The sequence below is a fragment of the Carcharhinus amblyrhynchos genome, chromosome 9, assembly GCF_965287045.1.
Source record: "Carcharhinus amblyrhynchos chromosome 9, sCarAmb.v2.hapA, whole genome shotgun sequence".
In the NCBI taxonomy this organism is placed as follows: Eukaryota; Metazoa; Chordata; class Chondrichthyes; order Carcharhiniformes; family Carcharhinidae; genus Carcharhinus; species Carcharhinus amblyrhynchos.
Genome location: NC_137332.1, coordinates 66,491,131 through 66,505,141, shown reverse-complemented (window position 1 = coordinate 66,505,141; position 14,011 = coordinate 66,491,131). Strand labels below are relative to the sequence as shown.

At 38.0% G+C, this 14,011-nt stretch overlaps 1 protein-coding gene across 1 annotated transcript in view; it reads left to right on the top strand.

Annotated features, from left to right (window-relative positions):
• Positions 1-14,011, top strand: part of cdc73 (cell division cycle 73, Paf1/RNA polymerase II complex component, homolog (S. cerevisiae)) — a 338,701-nt gene that overhangs the window by 226,220 nt on the left and 98,470 nt on the right. Inside the window, exon 13 of the mRNA XM_080195857.1 lies at positions 282-369. Coding sequence (XP_080051983.1) covers positions 282-369 — 88 coding nt within the window. The remainder of the gene's footprint in view (positions 1-281; positions 370-14,011) is intronic.

Sequence of the window (14,011 nt, the reverse complement as noted above, 5' to 3'; positions counted from 1 at the left end):
CAGAACTTAACTTTTCTTTTAAGTATTAGATTCTAGGCAAATTCAAATCTATGCAGCCATAAAATGTAATAGTATGGTTTCACTAAGCAATATTACCAAAACAATCAGTGTTCTGGTATTTAAACATAAATAATTGGCAGAGGTGTTTGAATTTATAAGCTGTATAAATCAAAATTGAATTAATGGTCATATTTTTTGTGATCTGAAGAAGAAACCGTTATTTTTAGCCCAGGACCTTTTTGGCTGATAGAAAACGTCAAAGAACTGTCTCTTGCTTCCAGGTTCTCGGACTCCTATCATTATTATTCCAGCAGCTACTACTTCTTTAATTACCATGCTGAATGCAAAAGATCTCTTGCAGGACTTAAAGTAAGTAGTTGAATATATTTTATGCCTTAGAAAATGCTTCATGCTGGTTTGAAATGCTGGAAGCTTTGGAGAGTTGATTGCGCAGAGCGTAAATAGCAAACATCTGCCACTGGATACACTGCACTAAAATTGATCTATGAAAAATTTCTTAAGTCAACCTGTAAAAGCTGAAAGAGCTATTAATTTTTGCGAGTTACAATTTCCATACTAGTTTGCATATCTTTTCCTAAGAGTAGTGGGCGAGAAGAGGATTGGGAGAGGTTTAAATGTCAACAAAGATTGACAAAGAAGTTGATAAGGAAGGGTAGGAGAAACTATGAAGCTGGGCTAGCGCTTAATATAAAAAAGGATAGCAAGAGTTTTTATAAATATATAAAAAGGAAGAGGCTGGCTAGGGTGAACGTTGGTCCTTTAGAGGATGAGAAAGGGGACCTAGTGGTAGGGGATGGGGATATGGCTAAGGTATTGAATAACTTTTTTGTTTCTGTCTTCACGGAGGAGGATGTGAATAATTTGCCGGGTGTTAGCGATGGAAAGGTGGTAGGACTGGAGGGTCTTAATGACATTACTGTTACTAGAAAGGCAGTGCTCGACAGACTGGAGGGGCTGATTGTGGACAAGTCCCCAGGACCGGATGGAATGCATCTGAGGGTTCTGAAAGAAATGGCGGAGGTGATAGTGGATGCCTTGGTGGTTATTTTCCAAACGTCGCTGGATTCCGGGCAAGTGCCGGATGATTGGAAAACGGCTAATGTTACGCCGTTGTTTAAGAAGGGTGCCAGGCAAAAGGCGGGGAATTATAGGCCGGTTAGTTTAACGTCTGTGGTAGGTAAAATGTTAGAATCTGTCATTAAGGAGGAAATTGCGAGGCATCTTGAAGGGAATTGCTTGATAGAGCAGACGCAGCACTGTTTCATTAAAGGGAAGTCGTGTCTGACAAATTTACTGGAGTTCTATGAGGATGTGTCTAGGGCGGTGGATAGAGGAGAGCCGGTGGATGTGGTCTTTCTAGATTTTCAGAAGGCGTTTGACAAAGTGCCTCACAAGAGGTTATTGCAGAAGGTCGAGGGACATGGAGTTGGGGGTAGGGTGTTAGCGTGGATAGAGGATTGGTTGTCAAATAGGAGGCAGAGAGTGGGGGTCAACGGGTGCTATTCGGATTGGCGGATGGTGACTAGTGGAGTGCCCCAGGGGTCGGTGCTGGGGCCTCAGCTTTTTACCATTTATATAGATGATCTGGAGGAGGGAACCGAGTGTAGAGTGTCGAAATATGCTGATGACACCAAGATTGGGGGAACGGCAAATTGTGCGGAGGGTGTGGAGAGTCTGCAGAAGGATCTAGATAGGCTGGGCGAATGGGCCAGGAAATGGCAAATGGAATTTAATGTTGGCAAGTGTGAGGTGGTCCACTTTGGTAGGAAGAATGGTAGGAAGGACTATTACTTACGGGGCGAAAAACTGCAGCAGGCGACGGTGCAGAGGGACCTCGGGGTCCTTGTGCATGAGTCGCAAAAACCCAGCTTGCAGGTGCAGCAGGTGGTCAGGAAGGCTAATGGGATGCTGGCCTTCATAGCGAGGGGGATTGAATATAAAAGTAGGGAGGTCTTGCTGCAGCTGTATAGGGCATTGGTGAGGCCGCAGCTGGAGTACTGTGTGCAGTTTTGGGCGCCGCACCTGCACAAAGATATTTTGGCCTTGGAGGGAGTGCAGAGGAGGTTTACTAGGCTGATACCGGAGTTGAGGGGGTTGAGCTATGAGGAGAGGCTGAATAAACTGGGCTTGTACTCGTTAGAGTTTAGAAGAATGAGAGGAGATCTCATTGAGACGTATAAGATGATGAATGGGATGGATAGGATAGAGGTGGAAAGACTCTTCCTGCTCAAAAAAGACAATAGGACTAGGGGGCACAGCCTCAAGATAAAAGGGGGGCGGTTTAGAACGGAGTTGAGGAGGAACTTCTTCACTCAAAGGGTGGTGAATCTCTGGAATTCTCTGCCCGTTGAAGTGGTGGAGGCTGCCTCGCTAAATATTTTTAAGACGTGGGTTGATGGGTTTTTGATAAAAGAAGGGATTAAGGGTTATGGGGAGAGGGCGGGAAAGTGGAACTGAGCAGCGACAGATCAGCCATGATCTTATTGAATGGCGGGGCAGGCTCGAAGGGCTGGATGGCCTACTCCTGCTCCTATTTCTTATGTTCTTGTTATGTTCTTATGTTCCTTGTTTTAACTTTGTAATAAGCAAAGCATTTTCTACATAAAACAAAATGCTGGGGACGCTGGCAATCTGAAATAAAAACAAAATGTTGGATAAACTCAGAAGGTCTTGCAGCATTTGTGGAGAGAAACAAGAGTTTAATGTTTTGGATCTAAATGATCCTTCTACAGAACTGAAGCAAGGTAGAAAAGTACAAACAAAAGCAAAATACTACAAATGCTGGAATCTGAAACAAAAACAGAAAATGCTGGAAAATCTCAGCAGGTCTCCCCACAGATGCTGTCAGACCTGCTGAGATTTTTCAGCATTTTCTGTTTTTGTGTTAGAAATATACAAAATTAGATGGTTGGAAATGGGGTGAGGAGATGGGACAAAGCAAACAACCAGGGATCAGTCAAGGGAAAAGGAGGTAGGACAAATTTGTCCTGGACGTAAGACAAAAGGGAGTGTTAAATGGTGTCATGAAGTGTGCTAATGATGGCAAAACGTGAGACGGCAGAATGTGTTAATGGGAGAAACTGAACAGTCAGGTAGGGATGGACAAATAGAGAAGAGGTAGGGTTATGTTGGGGCAGGCCATTGAGCTGTAAAACAATGGACGACAAACTACAGGAGGGGTCGAGGTGGGGGTGCGAGGTCCAGAAAGTTTGCCGCATCTCTTCCATTCTCTTTGCAACTACATAGTTCTGTACATTTCTACCATGCTTCACTTCTGTAGAAGGATCGTTTAGTTATGAAATGATAACTCTGTTTCTTTTCACAAATGTTACTAGATCTGCTGAGTTTCTGCAGCATTTTCTGTTTTATTCTCTACATTTATTTTGTTTTGCTCACTCTCTGTTCAAGTAAGTAATACCATTGCCTCCCTGATACTGCAGTAGGAATTTTGGGTTGCAGACTTTCTGGCCATTGGTAGCTTTGTTTTGTAATTAGAAAGTAATCGGGAGCTGAGGTACCTTTATACGAAGCCCTGAAACTCCAAATTGGTTGTGGTGCTGTGACCTTTTGTTAGGCCACAGCGTGCCACTACAGAGATTGTTGTTGCTGGAGATTGTACAGAATTTCACACTGGAGATAACTAGATGCCATTCCTACAAAGGAATGGAATTAAGCAGAGACAAGTTAAATCCAATGCTCATGGATTACTCAACATGTTACCTTTAGACAATGGACAGTCCACTGCTCCCTTAACAGAATTCAATAAATGTGCCAGGCATAATCATCTGCTTTCTGATATTTTGTAGCATACCCTTGTGGCTACACATTCTCTGTTCCTCACTTCAGTGTCAGTACTAGCATTCACTCAAATCAATTTAGTCCATTTGTGAGCGAATTTCTTATTTTAAAAAAGGTTAATTATGCAAATGTGAAAAAATATGTTATGATTATATTCCTGTACAAATTGCAGGAGGTTTCTTGTGGAGGCTAATTTAAATGTGACCATGTGCTTCAAAGAAATAGCATGACATATGGTAGCTGTTTATTATGAGTGGAGGTTACCTTACCTTACGGGAGTATATCTGCAAAAAATGTCAGTCAAGTAAAAGCTTGTCACATTGACTTGTGGACACATTTACAGTATCCACATGTTCTCTGTGAAAGATATCGGGCTGTATATGCACATACATGAACTAACTTAGTAACTTTAAAGCCACAAATTATCTGAATAAAATTTTTAAATAATTTAAGGTACAAGCTCATTAACACAGTTACCCAGGATCCTAGTTATTTTATATTTTGCCAAAGTTTTCTCACAAATTATCACTGTAAGCAAATATAATGTTGGATAGAATTATTTAGGAATATCATTAAACCAAGAAAGGGACTATTTTACAAACTAAAATGGTATTTTGAAGTTATTATTTGAAAGATTCTTAGGGACAGGATCTACTCACATTTTGAAACTAATGGACTTATTAGTGATAGACAGCATAGTTTTGTGAAGGGAAGGCCATGCCTCACTGACTCGATCAAGTTTTTCAAGGAAGTGACGAAGATGATAGATGAGGAAAAGGCAGTGGATGTTGTATGTATGGACTTCAGTAAAGCCTTCTCAAGGTACCTCATGGTAGACTGATATGAAGGGTGTAGTCACACAGGATCAGAGGAGAGCTGGCAAATGGATACAGAACTGACTTGGCCATAGAAGACAGAATTTAGCAGAAGAGGGGTGCTTTTCTGAATGGAAGGCTGTGACTAGTGGTGTTCCACAGGAATCAATTCTGGCACCTTTGTTGTTCGTAGTATATATAAATGATTTGAAGGAAAATGTTGCTGGTCTGATTAGTAAGTTCGCAAAGGACACAAAAATTGGTGTGGTTGTGGATAGTGAAGTGGATTGTCAGAGGGTACAGCAATATATCAACCGGTGAGAGACTTGGACGGAGAAATGGCAGATGGAGTTTAATCCAAACAAGTGTGAAATAATGCATTTTGGAAGGTCCAATGCATATAGGAATTGTATAGTAAATGGTAGAGCCCTTGGGAGTATTGACAGGCAGAGAGATCTGGGCGTACATGCCCACTGATCACTGAAAGTGCAACGCAGATGGATAAGGTAGTCAAGAAGGCATGCGGCTGCTTGCTTTCATTGGTCAGGGCAATGAGTATAAAAATTCGTAGGTCATGCTGCAACTGTACAGAACCTTAGTTAGGCCCCATTTAGAATATTGTGTACAATTCTGGTCACCACATTACCAGAAGGATATATAGGTTACAGAAGAGGTTTATCAGGATGTTGTCTGATCTGGAGGGTATTAGTTACGAGGAGAGGTTGGATATACTCGGTTTGTTCTCACTGGAATGATGGAGGTTGAGGGGTGATCTGATAGAGGTCTACAAGATTGAGTGACATAGACAGTCAGATGGTAGAAAAGTCAAGTACTAGGGGACATAGGTGTGTGGGGAAAAGTTTAGAGGACATGTGCGAAGCAAGTTTTTTTTACACAGAGGGTGGTGAGTGTCTGGAATGTGCTGCCCGGGGAGGTGATGGGAGCAGGTAGGATAGCGGTATTTAAGGGGCAACTAGACGAATACATGAATAGGATGGGAATGATGGAAGGATATGGACTCTAAGTGCATACGGTTTTAGTTTAGGCAGGTATGATGATCGGCTCAGGAGGACCGAAGAGACTGTTCCTGTGCTGTGCTGTACTACTTTATTTTCCTGAAATTGATCTTCTGAGCAGCAGAAAAACTTGATGTCCTTGTCATAATTTAAAATGATAACATCGCCGGCAAGTTTCTAAATCCCCTTTCAGCATGTAGTTGAGGGTTATAAATAAAAATGACACTTTTGGGAAAAAGAAAATTAACCTGTGAAAAACCAGATATGACCAAGAAAATTGATCACCTTTAGAACTCTGTTGTATCTAAACTTTATTTGTTTCAGTGGATCATTATTCTTTCAAATGAAACAAATGATTATGCATTTTGAGTCATGAATTATTTTTCAAAACTCTGGAAGATAAAACAGAACTGAACAACAACTGAAAGAAGTGCTTAGTTACTGCTCTAATAAAATAAGAGAACAGTCAAGATTGTCAAAGCATTTTTATTTTGGCAAAAGTATTCATTTTAAAATAACACTTAAGATTTTGACAACTTGTATTTAAACTGAACTTGGTGCAAATGATTCCCTAGCATGTTACATGGAAGTTGGATAGTCAGAGCTCGGCTTGGGGGTTGAGGAAATGTATAATCGATGAGTTGAGCTGGCCTCTTTTAGGTCAGCTCAACTCATCAATTATACATTTCCTCAATCCCCAAGCTCAGTTCTGACCACCCAATTTGCATGTACCATTGAGCTGGAGGAAGGCGGGCGGGCTGTAGCCAAATCTAGAGGCAGATTCAGGTTCACAGTAGGAGGAGGAAGGTATTTAGTGGACATGGATGGGGAAACAGCTGAACTATTCTGTGCCTTGGCGAAAAAGAAATATATGAGAAAGGGGTTCAAACACACTGTTGATATTAAAGTAAAAAGAGGTTATAGTTATTTCTGTCATGCACAAAGTTTCTAAAGTAGTGGGTTAGTTTTGTATATTTAAGATGGATACCTAATTATCTTAAATATAGTTCCATTGATATCTTAATAAGGACAGTTCAGCAAAGAAGTCCCAGATCTGTTTGTCATTTATGTGCTACATTAGCTAATTTCAACTGGGCTGATAATTAACTGTAGTATATCTGAGATAAGGCGAAAGCAATCTGTATTCCTGACTCTAATTTTATTCGGTGACTTCTGTGACCATTTGTTGAGTTTAGGCTCAGTGGTCATGCTCTTCATTGTTGGATAACCCTCAGATTACTGTGTGAAGGATTGCCAGTTGACCATAGTGTCAGAACATTGTTAATGCCTATGCTTCCAGCAAGAATTAAAGCCTTTGGTAAGGAGAGAAGCTGGAAATAGAGAAAAAAAACTTCACCAGTAACAGCAAACGGTCAGTTGTATATTGTCTAAAGAACTGGTAGTATTTGCAACTTTTGCACAATATCCACTCAAATACTTCAGAATTTACACATTTAATATGCTGTTAATGCAAATATTTTCTGTAAATATTTATATTAAATGTTTCAAAATAAAATTGTGGGAAGGGAACATTCTGGAACATTTTTATTTCTATAATAGAAAATACAAATAACACACGAAACAGCAGATATAGTTGCCAAATGTGAAGTACAGCATTCGCCAAATTTTAAATTAAATCAGATGAATTCTGGAAAGTAGTTTGTTTGCTTTTCTAGTATAGACTGTAATTGAAATATGCAGTCAGTTTTAAAAATGGACTGAAATGAGATTGTGAGACAGGTACATCTAGTGCATAATGTATACAATTTGGAGATGATGGGCGGGTTTTTATAATCAACTTGTGACTGATGAAAGAGGATCAGTCCAATATTAATGATGATGTAGAGTATTGAAGGGAGGCACAGTCTTTTTTGTAAACATTAGAAGGATATATTTGTTCATCAGATGGAAGCAACATTACTACCCTAAATTTAGGTTTTAATTGATAATCTGAATGATTCAGTTGTAAGATTTTCACATTACTATTAATTTTCGACTAATAAATTTTAAATGTAATATTTATGTGTAAAGCATAAAAGTAAGCTGCTGTTAGGTGTTCTATTGAGCGGCCAGTTGTAAGTCATGAAAACCTGGCTGAATCATGCTCAGATTCTGAAATTGTATCTATTTGCGTTTAATTAAATATTAGTATATGTGTTGTGTTTGATTTGGGATGTGATGCCAAGTAGTGGAAGGATTCAAAGTGAGCAACCAATTCATAATTGGAAAATGTTTCAGATTATATTTAGAATTGTTATCTGCAGCATTTGGGAGCATCCTGTTATTTTTTTTCTGTTGGTGATGCGTCCATTTTCTTACCAACTTGTTAACTTTTTTGGTTTGTGAGACTTAACATTTTGTGTCTTTGGTATCACTTAGTCTTCCAGGTAAAATCCTCAGTCAGTTACCCACAAGAAATTGTAAAATGAAATTTTGTACATTTAATACATGTAGGCAAACAAATATTTGTGTAATGCTGGCCTATCTTTAGCTCTGTTGTACGGAATCTGGTGTTGTGATATTAGTCGGTGTTATTGGATTTTGAGGATTCAACCTTTGAATTAAAATTCAGGCTTCCATATGTCAATAACTATTGTTGGAAAGTTGGAACCCATCACCACTCCAATCCTTTCAATCTTTCTGTTAACCCCCTCCCTTGCCCTCCTCCCACCACCTTTCTGCCATCTGTGTTGAGATTTAAAATCTGCAAGTTTTCTTAATTTGAAATAGTTAAGCTTGGAAAATAGCACCATTCGCACCCAGTTCCTTTCTAAATGCAAATTCTTTAAGTTTTTTATTTTTATAGAGCATCTTTCATGACCACACTGTTCCAAAATGCCATACAGGCAAGGAAGCACTTTTGTATACAGGTCATTGGAAACATGGTAGCCAGCTTCTACACAACAAGGCTCCAAAAACATGAGTGAGTTGATGATCAATTTTAGTGATGTTGGTCGAAGAATTAGTATTGGCCATAACATTTGGGGAGAGCTCCGATGCTCCGTTTCAAGTAATATTGTGGTATCTTTTGCATCTACATGAGATGGCATCTAGTATCTTGATTTAAAATCTCATCCAATAGATGGCACTTCTGATGGTGTAAAAGTCCCTCAGCTCTGCACAGAAATGTATTCTTAATTCCTGGATTATGAATGTTGAAATTTATGACACTTGCAATGTTTTGAATTATATATTAAATATATATTGAAATATATATATTATCCCTTAACTTAAAATAGAATGGTTATGAAAAGGGGGGATTCCTGGTAAACACTTCAGTTTGGAGAAATGTCCATGTGATCGCAGGTTGCCATTAGAAGAGAAACTTGAATAGAAACTAGTTAAAGCTATCATTGAGCCACTGTATGAAGTTTGAACACTGTATTTCAGCAAGATTATTAAAACCATAGAAAATCTAAATTCACCAGGATAACATGAGGGAATGGGATACTGGTTACTGAAACAACGCTAGCGCTAATCAACTGGATTATTTGTACTGCAGCAAAAAAGCAGAGCAAAAATGAAATGAAAATTTTCAGGGTTACGATGAATAGGGAATTCAATTTAACATTGTCCTAATGCCTTGAATTTTATCATATGTTCTGTCATTGTATATTTGATAGAAACCCATTTTATCGATTTGAGCAATATTTCCACCAACATTATGTTGACAGCTGGAGAAAATCTGAGGAAATACCTAGTGTAAGAGAATGATTAAGAAGTTTAGGAAAAAAAAAGAAATGTTTTCTCAGAGTGGTTCAAGCAAACACCAATGCATCTTTTGAGAAATGCAGAGTGCATTTGAAGCAAAGGAAGGTATGAGATTGAAGAAGGGACAAAATTTGGGATTAGTTTTGGATTGCAGCAGCATTGAATGAATGCTGGCTATAGCTGTCCTGCTAAATTAAGTGTGAAAACATTGTACAATCCGTTATGATGTTTTGGCTTGAGTGAAAACATTGTACAATGCGATATTATGTTCTGGCTTAAGAATGAAAACCTTGTACAATATAGTATTATGTTTTAGTTTAATCTAAGGCAGGGAAAATCTGAGCTTGTTCTCAAGTCTGGGCAAAATGATTAAAATTTCTTTAAGTAGCAACTTTAATTGTGTTTTCACCAAGCATTCTTGTCTTGGTTGCCTAGCTGATAGAAATGATAGCTCGACTGGCAATGTCCCAAGGTGATTTGAACACCGAGGTAATTTTTTTTTTTGTTAGTTTGGAATAGTCCTAAATTTATGAAGAAAATAATTAGCTTAGCTATCATAGTTTTCTTAGCATTCTTGAAAACTCCAGCTGCAAATGTCTGTCTCGTTCATCCTTTGCTGACTTATTGATGTTTGGAGTTATTCACATAAATGTGTTGAGTTCATTTGTTTTTTTTAACTGCTCCCTCTGCTTTAAAAAAATTGTATTCAAGATGAATTCCTATATGAAAATTGGTGAACCAAAATAGTAGTACATTGGCTCAAATTTCTTAAATGAGAGCTGATAGATCACCTTCACTTGCTCCTAGTTCATGATGGCATACCATGCTTATGTGCCTACAGTTAGTAATCTGGCATTTAATGTGAAAAGTAGTAAAGATTTATTTTTCATATCGTAAGTTAATATATAGAAACCTTTTTCAACAGTTTCAAGTAAAAATAACATATAGTGCAGGGCCTGTTCCTGTGCTGTAATTATTTTTGTTGTTCTTTGTTGAAAGAAAAACTTCCCCCTGTGAGATGCTGCAACATAAAATGAGTGAGAGAATAGACAAGGGTTTAAGCCGAGAGTAGATACTTAGGCATGGAAATGAATTCGGAGACATGGGAAAGAGCTAGCCAACATATGTGTTATAATCATATAATAAATATTGTTGCTAGATAGGGGTGTCAGAACTTAGTTTGTCAGCAAGTGGTGAATAGAGTATTGTGGAAAGGGATATCTGAGTATGCTGAAAGAAAGAGAAATACTGTCAAAGCTTTTCATCTAGCATTCAAGTCACACAAGAATATCAAATCTTAGCATGAGAAAAGAATGCTGATTGCTTGACAAGTTGGTTGTGATGGATGGATGTGTTGCCATGGTAAAGGCACAGGGGACAGTTAACTGCCAAGCATTTGTTTAAATTCAAATAAGATAGGCCAACTACAATTGGTCAAGGCACTACCAAAGGAAATGAACCAGGAAGTAGCTATCCACCAGGCTTTTGTTTAGTTGCAGTGCATGGACATTCTGTTTCTGTTTGCAAAGGACAGCACTCGGTGTATGAATATTTGTATCTGCTAGCATGTGTAAGTGAACCACTCAGCTCAAGTGATTACTTGAAGTTGGTTGTCAGTGGAATTCTTAACACAATTAAGATTGTTTGACAGATTTTGTCGAAACACTCCTGGATATCTATTCCTTTTTGCTTGTGTCCTAGTCCCTCTATAAATTTCTTTTTACCATACTTTTTTGGAAATGCAGTTCTTTGGTTCATGCATTAGGCTTGTCATTTCCTTTAAGTATTGTGACCAGGTGGTGAGATAACTAATTGTTTATTGCAAAAATGCATATTCCTAACCAGGACAAAACCTGGCTACCCACAATATTAATCCTTCTCAACTTTTGATTCCTCCACACTCCCAGGATTTGCCTTTTCGGGTTTGGCAGCTTACTTCCTGTATGTGTTATGCATGCGTGCAGGTATGTGATGTCGAATAACAGCAGAGGAGGTGCATAGCCTAGGCAGCAACCTGCTGCTGAGCTGAGGTACTGAACTGTACTGTTTATGGGAGGTCTACTTTTTTGTAATGAATTGAAGACTGTGGTTAGAGGAAAGCATCCAAGAACAGGCATTCCAGCCATTCCTAGAAGATAATCAACTGTGATTAAACTGGCAGAGATGTTGAAGTCGGCAGCAGCATAACAACAGTTGTCATTGACCTTGAAGAAAGCTGTACACAAAGCTCTAATGGACTCCGTGGTATAGATTTCACCTCTCATAGTGCTAACTTAATTCTGGCACCATCTATAGGTACTCTCAGGTGTTGAATAGCAGTGATGTAATCAAGTAAGCTGAGCAGCCAGTCATATTGAAGAATTCTTACTAACGACAAACCAGGAAGTAACAAGCCCATTTTATGAGTTTTGTTTGGAATTATAAAGTGTCTTTGCAGCCTAGCATTCTAAACATTAGTCCAGAGCCCTGACAGTCATATAACAGTCGCTCTTGAGCGATCACAATGGCTATTGAACAATAAGACTCGCATAAAACAATGGTCATGTAATTACTGTTGACCAATAAACTGGCCAATGTTTTATTGATTGCATAATTAAGCAGTAGTACATGTTATTAGATAGTAGCTATGTGTTATAAACATTTATATGGTTGCATTTGGGAATATGTACATTTATATATCAGATATTAACAGCATATGCTGAAGAACAGTGAATTATTGACACTACTTGGAAGTGCAACCATCATAACCAGCCAGTCAGTACTAATTGTTTTATGTATTTTGGATGTGAAGTCTACAAATTTATTTAAGCGTGAACAGCAATCAGTAAATCCATGCTTGGTGGGCAGGAAAGTGGCTGTAGAATCAGTAACAAAGCAACATTTTATAAATTATAGCAGTACTAATGAGTCAGTTATTAGAGCAACAAACAATCTGTGTGACAGTTGAGGTCAGTAACGAAGTATGTATCAATAAATGTAATTGTGTAACTGGCTCATGTGGATGTTCGGAATGCAAATAGCAGCAAAAGTAATTTATATGGCATTGATGGATGGAACTAATGTCCTAGTATCAGTTTTGGGGGGGTAGTTAAGATTGATGTCACGTTTGTATCAGATGTTTCATTAAAAGATAAAAATGCAAAATATGGTGCAGCTTCTCAATTTTTATTTTTAATCAATCCACTATCAGAGGTGTGTTATATGATTTGAAATTCAATTCGACATTTCTTTTTCTTTTTCAAAACCAGTGTAAATTCTGTATCTGCGCTTGTTAAAGTATGCGGCCTTGAACCATGGTCAAACACTTTAACAAGCTGAATTTTTAAAAAAATTAGAATTGCATTTGTGCTAATTGGAGTGATGCCTCACCCCTGCTGCTGCCATCCCCCTACCCCCCGCCCCCCCATATGCGACCTTTTGAGGTGGCAAACAGTAGCTTTAGAGTGTCTGGTGCTGGCAGTGGAAAACAAGTGCAGTTATGGCAAAATTCATTTTCCTTTGGACAAAAAATGATCAGATCTTTAAATTTGAATTCAAAACATGGTTCTAGAGGCAAAAAGACATTTCAATCAACTGTTTTAGAGCTAAGATATAATAGATGAAGGATGAAGTTATTGAAGGATAAAACCTAATTTTGTATGCACTCCTTTTTAAGTGATGGTGTGCCGCATTAAACATGTTAAGCAGATAGTATGAACCAACAGCAGAATATCAATATAATTTCCTTTTGATAATCTAGACTTTATTTAATACGAGAAAATATGTTTTTAAAGACTCATACTGTTTGAGTATGTCCAGACTTCACCCGTGAAACCAGATTGCATTGTTGCTCCTTGAATGTGTCATGTCATATCCTGGTTTCTCAGCTTTGTGTCCAAGCTTCTGTAGTGTAACTATCCAATAAATTGTGACTTGTTGGTTGAAAGAAAATATATCTTATTTATAAAACATTTTGCATCCTAACTGCATTGAAGTGATTATTGCAGCAACTGAGGTTGAAATTTGCAGATAAATTAGAGAGATGTGTATTGACAATAAGAGTTATAATTTTTGGTATTTTAATGATCCAAAAATATTTGGGAATAGTGCAAAATGATTGAGATGAAAAATCTTCAATCAAATTATTGGTACATGGAAAGAATGCCACTTGATCTGGTTCTGGAGCAAGGTGGTGATCATAATAGAACAAAGTGCAGCCTAAGAACAGGAAAGTGGAAAATTAATTTTGGCTCAAGACATATGACTGAAAAAACTAATGAGCTCAAAAATAATCATGCTCAGATTAATTGGGAAGAAAATTAGAAGCTACAACAGCAATGGGTAACTATATGGAAAGGGCTCAAATTAAGTACTTTGGAATAAGGGACCAAAGAAGCACATCAAAGACTGGAGGTTCTTGGATGAATTGGAAAATTAAATCAAATTTGAGACTTCAGAAAACATTACTACTTCTAGGGCAAATAATAAAAAGAAAAGATAAAAAATAAGCTTAGAAGTGGTAGGAGTATTTTCCATCAGTACATTAGCAGTAACTGGATCATTAAGATTATGGAAGGTCAAAGGCTGGTTTGTAGCATTGGAATGATGTACACTAAATAAAAGCTTTACACTGGTTTTCACTAAGGGGGCAGTTATTAAGATGAAATTGTA